We start from the raw sequence: 9,596 nt of genomic DNA on the forward strand, positions 1-9,596 counted from the left end.
TTTTTGAGAGATTCTTGCTGTTGCCCAGGCTGGAGTGCAGTGGCATGATCTCAGCTCACTGCAACCTCTGCCTCCTGGGTTCAAGCAATTCTCTTGCCTCAGCCTCCCAAGTAGCTGGGATTACAGACATGCGCCACCATGCTCAGCTAAGTTTTGTATTTTTAGTAGAGACAGGGTTTCACCATATTGGCCAGGCCGGTCTCAAACTCCTGACCTCAGGTGATCCACCCGCCTCTGCGTCCCAAAGTGCTAGGATTACAAACGTGAGCCACCATGCCCAGCCGGAAAGTAGTTCTTAACTGTAAGATATTTGTTCTTCCTGGAGATTCCTTACTGTACAACATACTAAGCCCAGAAGTCCCAATCCTCTTATCCCCATTTATGCCTACTTCATAGTGACTACCCTGGGTTCAGTTTAGCTACTGCTCACACCACCCTCTCCCACTCCCAAACAATGCCTCTGGCTATTAGCATCCCTTCCTGCAGAACTATGTTCCTGTTTCCTACCAGGCTACAGGTACTGACCAATGCTGAAAAGCTGGGAATTCATGCAGTGGAAGTAGGACACAAAGAAGAGGCCAATGGATCTTGAGGCATCAAAAAAGAGCAGGAAACCAGCTGAGAGGTCAAGCAGCAGCCCACCCCAGTGCACGACCAGCAGGCTAGTCAGCTCCTCGGACAACAACAGTCTGCAAACATATGGAGAAAGTTCAAGCACCAGCCCACTGGAGAACACATCAGTCAAAGCACATTCACAGCACGAATGTGCCTTGGCTACTCCAGTGGCTGGGTAGATGCCTAAGGTACATAATCCACCCATGAAGACACTCCTCTAGGTTGTTTGTTGTTGTTGTTCAAACGAAGTTTCACTCTGTCACCTAGGCTGGAAGGCAGTGGCATGATCATGGCACACTGTAGCTTCAAACTCCTGGGCTCAAGCAATCCTCCTGCCTCAGCCTCCCAAGTAGCTGGGACCACAGGCACAAGCCACCATGCCTGTTTTTAAAATTTTTTTTGTAGAGACAGGGTCTTATGTTGCTCAGGCTGGTCTTGAACTCCTGGGCTCAAGCAATCCTTCCACCCCAGCATCCCAAAGTGCCGGGATTACAGGAATGAGCTACCATGCCCAGCCCCCTCTACATTTTCACAACTTTAGGTGTTCAATGTTTTCTAACATATCCTTTGTAATAAGCGAGGGCAGATCTCCTAGGACAAAATTTGACTGAGATGTGTGTGTGTTGTGGAAGGCAGGTTCCCCACGGAGGTCATGAGTGAGAGGAAACGTTAAAAGGTAAATGCTTGGCTAACATAATAATGAAGTCAAACTCCAGGGACTGGAAAATAAAAGGGAAGAAGAAAGAGAATAAAGTAAAACAAGAGGAAAGAAGAAATGGGAAGAAGACAGAAATCAGAGAGGTGACCCTTTGTTTTGTGGAAATGGTAATAATGGTTTTGTCAGAGCCCACACAGTGAGTGCCCATCTTCTCAGTACATCAGCTGCAGGGCTCTGATGGGAGGCTACAGTGGCAAGGCAAGGACACAGACACCATCCAAGGCAGTTGCTGAGAGCACTGGCTCTCTCACCAAGTCAGCCAGTTCTGGCTCTTTCCTTTCCTTTTTAAATTTCTTTTCCTTTCTTGCCCATCTATACCATATATCTCCCAAGAACAGCTAGGGCTCAGTCTTTTGATACCACTTCTGCTTCTTCTGACTCTGCTTCTGCTGAATAGGGAGATGAGTGGACAAAGGAAGGCATGTGGCAAATTCAAGCAAAGTAGGAACAGGTGCCATTACTGAGAGAGATGAGTCACCTGCTCTGTCCCCATGCCTCCAAGAGGCCTCCACCCTGACTGCCACTCACTTGAAGGGACTGAAGAGCCAGTGCCGGGACAAATATTCCATGGAATAGCCTTCAACCCAGTCTGCATCCAGCTTTTTCACACCCGCAATGAAGTACACAATGAAGATCTGAAAATAAAATGTAACACAAAGTTCAAGCCAAAAGAATATTTTCTACAGATAGGCAAGAATAAAATAAGGAGCATATAGTTAGGACAACTTTAATCCATGCTCCTGAGTTACAGTCCTTGACCCAAATATTATAGTCCTTGACCCAAATAATCTACTTACATATTTTTTAAATGAATAAAATAAATACTGATCTGAGTCCAGGGCCCAAGGAAGAATAGACCCCGTCTTCTATTCATTCATCTCAGAAATTCACTCATCCAACCAGCATTTATTGACATCCAACCAATGCCAGCGACAGTATCAGGAACCAAGGAAGAAGTCATAAAGCACAGACTGAATCCTTTCTCTGTCATGAAGATTCCAATCTAGCAGGGACAAAGCTCTAGTCTTTCCTTGACAAATGAGAGAATTCAGAGATTAAGGGATTGGAAAAAATGAGAAGCCAGCCTAGCTTTCCAGCAAAGGGTAAAAACAGAAGATCCAGGGAGGCAGCGGAGAGTGTAGTCTGGCAGTGGGATGGCCATGCTGACCACATGGCTGTCAAGGAGCTCCTCCCTCTGTCCTAAAATGTTGTACCTGGCCACGCAGCACTGCATAGTTCCAGAGGGGCACGTGGGCATTCCTCCTACGGGCATTCAGCAGACCGTCCACGGACCTATACCGAGGGAGGTAAACATAGTGGGGTGCTGCTTAATCCAGCTACATCTCCATCTTTCCTTTTATACACGATAATCCTATCTATCCTGGGCACATCTCCCATATCCTCCCTGGTTATTCTGAGACCTTTTAGAATTATATGAGCAAATTCTAACGTGATTATACAAGTCATAAAAGAAATATTGCTATTAAGTTATAACAGCAAAAATTCAGTATTTCTTGTTAGCTCACAGTTGAGTTTGTTGTAATGGATCAAATCAGGAAAAAAGGACTACAATACTAGAAAATTACTGAAAAAGGGAAGGAATTTGGAGTGTTTGAAAAGCTATGTGTGTGTAAATAAATATGCATTGTATTATCTTAAAAAAAAAAATCAAAACACTCAACAGCAGAGTAACACACAACATAAACTAACGTTTCATAGACCTGGATGCCAGGATCCAGTATAAGAGGGTCCCTGCTAAAAGCTTGTATCCTGGAAGAGAACTGATAAACCCAGGCTACTAACACCAGATGTACTCTGGGGAAGCAGAAGCAAAGCATGTTTTCAAGAAGTAGAAGCTGGGAAAGAGGCAGCTTACACTGTGGTCAAGAGCACTGGACTCTGCAGTCAAGAACACCTGGACTTACTTCCGTTTCTTAACCGCTAGCTGACCTTAGGCAAATTCTTCACTGTCCAATACTCAGCTTCTTTAAAAATGGAAACAGGCCAGGCTCAGTAGCTCATGCCTATAATACCAACATTTTGGGAAGCTAAAGTGAGAGAATCGCTGGAGTCCAGGAGTTTGAGGTTGCAGTGAGCTATGACTGCACCACTGCACTCTGGCCTCTGAGACAGAGCAAGACCCTGACTCCAAAAAACAAAATGTGAACAGCACCATCGACGTTATAGGGTTTTAATGTGGAAAAATTCTAAATATTTAGTATAGTGCCTGCCATGTGGAAAACCCTGAATAAATGATATGTGATTTTTTCAAAATGCATGAAGTCATAAAAATGGAATTTCTGACTAGCCTAAGCAACATAGTGAGATCCTGTCTCTACAAAAAATTTTAAAAATTAGCTGAGTGTGGAGGCACACACCTGTTGTTCCAGCTACTCTGGAGGCTGAGATGGAAGGATCACCTGAACCCAAGAAGGCTGAGGCTGCAGTGAGCTATGAGCATGCCACTGCACTCTAGCCTGGGTGACACAGTGAGACGCCATCTCAACAAATACCCCTACAACAGAACTTTTCAGAGATATTCTATCAAAACTGACTCAATTCTCTAAGATCAGAGCTGGCCATTCTGAATGAGTTTCAAATTTTACCAAAGGGGTATTTGTATGTGTGTATTAACAAATAGGCCGGGCGCAGTGGCTCATGCCTATAATCCCAGCACTTTGGGAGGTCGAGGTGGGAGGATTGCTTGAGCCCAGAAGTTCAAAACCAGCCTAGGCAACAAAGCGAGACCCCATCATAAAAAGAAAAATAAATAAAACTTAATGTTAATGAATTCAATGTTTGAGATTTTTTTCCCCAAACTCATTTTATTGACACCTATTTTATTGCTTCTCACTGAACATATAAATAATCCTTAAGGTCATCTGCCCTGCCACCTCATCTCCAAATCCCTTCTCCAACTCCCCTGGGAGACAGTCACCTAAGCCAGAAATGGGGAAGGGTTACCTCCTCCCAGAACAGCAACAATGAGCAGCCCTGGTGGGCCCTCTTCTCCTGATGTGAACTCTGCCTCACAGCAACTTCTACTTTTGGCTCTAACTCTGCCCTTCTGGGCTCACACAGAGAAAGTCTGCTCCCTCTTCTACATAACCACCCTTAAAGTATCTGAAAACAGCTATGTCTGGCTTTAGTATTCTCTTTTTCTCTCCAAGAGGGTTACAAGAGGTGAATAAATCAAGGCACCTGGGGAGATATGGAAAGAATGAAGGGGTGGGATGGAGACATTTTGCTTTTTGTCATCCCAAGTGCTCCAACTAGTTGGCCCTTTCCCCTCCCAAATACACCCAGATCAAAGTGACCTTGGAACCATACTTTGCAAAGCATGACTGAAAATATCCTGACTGGGGCAAATTCTAGAACCTCACTGGGCCCCTATCTCTGATAACCATCCTGACCCAGCCAACCCCTCCCCTTTGTCCCCCTGGACTCATACCAGTAGTGGTTTGCATCCATGAATGTCAGCTGAAAGGCCAACAACCCATACAGATAGGAGTGGTTGTTCCATGATGTCTTGTCCAGGAGAAACACATACCAGTATGGCAGCAGGAATAACACACAGCTTATCCGGTAGCACAGGCCCAGCATCATGCCCAGTGCCCCTGGGATTTGTAGGGAGAGGATTAAGAGGTCAAGAGATCACCACAGGCCCAGTTTCCCTGGGCCAGGATATGGTTGGAATTAAGAAAAATCAAGCATTGTATAATCAGGTAAAACTAAATGAAAATTAGATGTTATTTTAATATTTTAAAAAGAATTATGGGACAACAGCTCAGGTGACACACAGGTCAACAGCATGAAATTGATCACAGCAGAAGTGAAATAAGGTGCCAAAGACTTTGACCATTCACCGGCATGCTTCTATTTCTGTTTCTGGCAGGCCAGTCAATATTTCCATCTCTCCCACAGTTGCCCTCACCCAGAAACATGATGGTGTAGACAAGATACATCCAGTCAAGTGGCAGTGGGCGTAGGGCATCCAGCAAGGGGAAGCGGCACACATCCAGCCCATCAAGGTATTTTCGGTCCAGGGAGCTGAGCCCCCGCTCCTGGGGAATGTCTAGCACCATCAAGAACCCTAAGAAGGCAATAGGAGAGTTGGTCATTGGGCCTCAGCTAAGGAAGCAGTAGAATACAGTGGAACACAGTTGAGTGTGCAGCTCCAGGGTCAGACTTCTTTTCTAACCTTGGCTCTCTCATTTATTCAGTATTAATTATTGAATGCCTACTCTGCACAATACTATATCAGTTGTGCCATCTAGAACAGCCCCTGCAGCTCAGTTAACCAATTCCCCATTTGTGAGAAGGGGAATATGTCACAGGACTACAGAGAGGATTAAATTAGGGAAATGCACAAAATGCTAAAAAACTGTTAAGGTCTTGACAGCTATGAAGATCCAACCTACTGAGCTTCAGAAAGTGCTCTGGGAGGCAGGGCATGGTGGCTCATGTCTGTAATCCCAGCACTTTGGGAGGCCGAGGAGGGCAGATCACTTGAGGTTGGGAGTTTGAGACCAGCCTGACCAACATGGAGAAACCCCGTCTCTACTAAAAATACAAAAAAATCAGCCAGGCGTGGTGCCGCATGCCTGTAATCCCAGCTACTCAGGAGGCTGAAGCAGGAGAATCACTTGAACCCGGAAGGTGGAGGTTGTGGTGAGCCAAGATCACACCATTGCACTCCAGCCTGGGCAACAAGATTGAAACTCCATCTCAAAAAAAAGAAAGAAAAGAAAAGAAAAGAAGAAAAGAGCTCTGGGAGTTCTTCTCAACCTTTTCTGCTTCCTGGCACACCCCGAAAACAGTTGCATTTCATCAACACCCTGGGAATAAACAGAAGGGGCTACTCAGATCAGGAAGCCAGCTTGAGATAAGGCAGGGTTTCTCAACCTCAGGACTAGTCATATTTTGGGCTGGTTAATTATTTATTGAGAGGGATTATCCAACACACTACAGGACATTTAGGAGCATCCCTGACCTCTATACAGATGCCAGCAGTCACCTATTCTTCCTCCGCCAACTTGTGACAACTAAAAATGTCTCTAAACATTGCCAAACGTCTCCCAAGGAGCAAAACTGCCTGCAGTTGAGAACTACTGGGATAAGGGGACTAATATCTCCGCACATCTGTAAACCATTCCAAGCACACCATGCTGCGGCCTCAGTTAAGAAGCTCTCAATTAGAGAGTCACAGCCAAAATGTATGGCTCCGGTGACCCCCTGCTCTGTTTCTCTGAGTCCTCCGGGCAACCTCATGCCACAAGCAAAATGGGTCACTGCTGCCTGGCCTCTACATATCATATAGCCTCAGATCAAAGCATTTCTAGCTGGGCACAGTGGCTCATGCCATTAATCCCAGCACTTTGGGAGGCGGATGCGGGTGGATCACCTGAGGTCAGGAGTTTGAGACCAGCCTGGCTAACATGGTGAAACCCCGTCTCTACTAAAAATACAAAAATAAAATAAAATAAAAAATTAGCCGGGTGTGGTGGGCGCCTGTAATCCCAGCTACTTGGGAGGCTGAGGCAGGAGAATCGTTTGAACCCGGGTGGCAGAGGTTACAGTGAGCCAAGATCGCGCCATTGCACTCCAGAATGGGCAACAAGAGCGAAAGTCCGTCTGAGAAAAAGAAATAAGAAAAAAAGCATTTCTGACCACCAAGTAAATCCTACCTGGAGGAGGCAAAGTAGGTTTAATCCTAAAATTCGAGAAGACCTCTTCTTTTATACCAATATCTTCAGCTCTGAGGAAAAGGGAGCTAAGTCTACTTGCAACCAAAAAATTGACGATTGTCATTCTCCCACTCCCAACCAAACTGCTCCCACCCATAAACTAGACTCACCAAAAAGAAAACGAAAGACAGCCAGGCTTGCAGGGTCCGTTGGTCGATTCAGCAGGGTCACCAGCCTCCGCCAGCTGGACAAATCTGTCCACTCAAAACCCAAGAGTTTCCCCATTCGGCTGCCCTGCCTGGGCCCTGAGATCAGTTCAGCCTTGTCTTTCTGTACTTTATCTGCAACCAATAATTGGAGAAAATGTGTGTGCGGGGGTGGGCTCCACCTCAAATCACAGAAATCACAGCACCAACGGCCCAGAGCTTCCGCTCACCCGGGTTGGCTCAATGAGGTTGCCTCAATGATCTGACTATAGGAAACATCCCTGCAGTGCAGCCCCTTCTCCAAGATACCCCAATGTCCCAAAACCCCTCAGACTACAGCCCCCTAACAGCAAAGTGTTCCCGAATATCATCATCGTCCAGAAGCCGCAGGCTGCAAATGTCTCACGGCACTCCACGCCCCCTTCCCCACGGAGGCCCCCCCGTCACCAGGAGACACTGGGCGTCCTCCCGCCCCCGCCCCTCTGAGACCAGTGCTCTTCGGAACTCTCCGCCGGAGGGCGGGGTCCTAAGCCTACCTGAGCTGGGCGAAGTCCGCGCGGACCCGGCAGACACCGCCATTGCTCTGCCGAGGAGGAAGGTGGGTCACACCAGCCGCGTCTGAACAGAAGCCGCCAGGAAAATTTGCTTCCCTAGGCTCCACCTCCCGACGCGTCAGCAGCTGTGCGGCCGGCCGCAAAGCGCCAGCACTGTCGTAAATACTACCCCCGACCGGCGGCGCCGGATTCCTTGCTTGGCGTCAGGGGGTGGAACGAGGACCCTTGGGGCGGGGCAAAGATACCCTCTAGTGCCGTTGGTCTCCAGGCGCACTGCTCGACTGGCATCTTATACCTTCCGAAGGGCGTTTTCTTTTTAAACACTGAAAAGAGTCTGAGTTCCCCAACTTCCTTGGGTCATCCGCGACACCATTAGTCCTCTCCGTCGCTCCGTCCCTGCGGTGCTCTCTGGTGTGAGGGATCGGGCGCAAAGGGCAAACTTTTTGTCAGAGATTGACGCCGAATTGAGGATGCGCCTGGAAGGGCTGCCCGGATTTTGAGCTATTGCAAGACCCCTTCACTTTGTTTTCCAGGAACTGCAAAGAACCGAGGTTTCAAAGCAGTAGGGGCCGGGCACTGCCCACGCTTGTAATCCCAGCAGTTTGGAAGGCCAAGGCGGGAGGATCGATAAAGAACAACAACAACAACAAAAAGGCAACAATATAAACAGAAAAACCACTGAAAAAAAAAGTTAGCTGTGTGTCGCGCGCTCCTGTGGTTTCAGCTACTCGGGAGGCTGAGGTGGGAGGTTCGCTTGAGCCCAGGAGTTCGAAGCTGCAGCGAGCTGTGATCGCACCACTGCACTCCAGCCTGGGCGACAGAGTGAGACCCTGTCTAAAAAAAAAAAAAAAAAAAAAAAAACCCGGGTGCAGCAGCTCACGCCTGTAATCCCAGCAGTTTGAGAGGTCGAGGCAGGCAGATCATGAGGTCAGGAGTTCGAGACCAGCCTGGCCAACATGGTGAAACCCTGTCTGTACTAAAAATACGAAAGTTATCCGGGCATGGTGGCGCGCGCCTGTAATCCCAGCTACTCGGGAGGCTGAAGCAGGAGAATCACTTGAACCCAGGAGGCGGAGGTTGCAGTGAGCCAAGATTGCACCACTGCATTCCAGCCTGGGCGACAGAGTGAGACTCCATCTCAAAAAACAAAAAGCGAAAAAGAAAGAGAAAGGAAAGAAAAGGCGGGAAGAAAAGAACGAAGGAAAATAAAAAGCAGCCGGGGAAACAGGAACAACATGACTGAAGAGGGGATACAGAGCAAGGGCAGTAAGTAGAGTGTGGCCCATCAGAGAAGGTTCTCAGACGAGTCTGGAACAGAATTGTAATACCTAAATCCCTCCACTGGGATTAGCCATCAGGAAAAGAATAAGGCATCCCAGAGAAGTAGTTCTCAAACTGTTGGGTCTTGGGAACCATTTACAGTGTTAGAAATTATAGAAGATCCTAAAAGCTTTGTTTACGTGGATTATATCTTTTAATATTTGCCATATTAGAAATTTTTTTGGCTGGGCGCGGTGGCTCACGCCTGTAATCCCAGCACTTTGGGAGGACGAGGCAGGTGGATCACGAGGTCAGGAGATCGAGACCATCCTGGGTAACACGGTGAAACCCCGTCTCTACTAAAAAAACAAAAAATTAGCCGGGCATGGTGGCAGGTGCCTGTAGTCCCAGCTACTTGGGAGGCTGAGGCAGGAGAATCGCTTGAACCCGGGAGATGGAGGTTGCAGTGAGCCCAGATTGCGCCACTGTACTCCAGCCAGAGTGAAAGGGCAATACTCTGCCCTTAAAAAAAAAAAAAAAAAAAAAAAAAAAAAAA

The 9,596-nt window shown here is 47.4% G+C and overlaps 1 protein-coding gene across 3 annotated transcripts in view; it reads right to left on the reverse strand.

The window, feature by feature from the left end:
• GGCX (gamma-glutamyl carboxylase) overlaps window positions 1-8,430 on the reverse strand; it is a 13,372-nt gene extending 4,942 nt beyond the window's left edge. For 2 of the 3 annotated variants that reach the window (XM_017856278.1, XM_017856277.1), the window contains exons 1-7: window positions 7,763-8,430; window positions 7,191-7,361; window positions 5,268-5,426; window positions 4,785-4,950; window positions 2,548-2,626; window positions 1,862-1,968; window positions 526-689 (exon numbers count right to left, since the gene is read on the reverse strand). In XM_017856278.1, the coding sequence (XP_017711767.1) occupies window positions 526-689; window positions 1,862-1,968; window positions 2,548-2,626; window positions 4,785-4,950; window positions 5,268-5,426; window positions 7,191-7,361; window positions 7,763-7,805 (889 nt within the window). In that variant the 5' untranslated portion in view covers window positions 7,806-8,430. Of the gene's footprint in view, window positions 1-525; window positions 690-1,861; window positions 1,969-2,547; window positions 2,627-4,784; window positions 4,951-5,267; window positions 5,427-7,190; window positions 7,369-7,762 lie in introns of all 3 variants that reach the window. The other variant, XM_017856279.1, reaches the window with a different exon arrangement.
• Between the last annotated feature and the right edge of the window lie 1,166 nt (window positions 8,431-9,596).

Source organism: Rhinopithecus bieti, unplaced genomic scaffold (genome assembly GCF_001698545.2).
Source record: "Rhinopithecus bieti isolate Rb0 unplaced genomic scaffold, ASM169854v2 scaffold_44368, whole genome shotgun sequence".
NCBI lineage: Eukaryota > Metazoa > Chordata > Mammalia > Primates > Cercopithecidae > Rhinopithecus > Rhinopithecus bieti.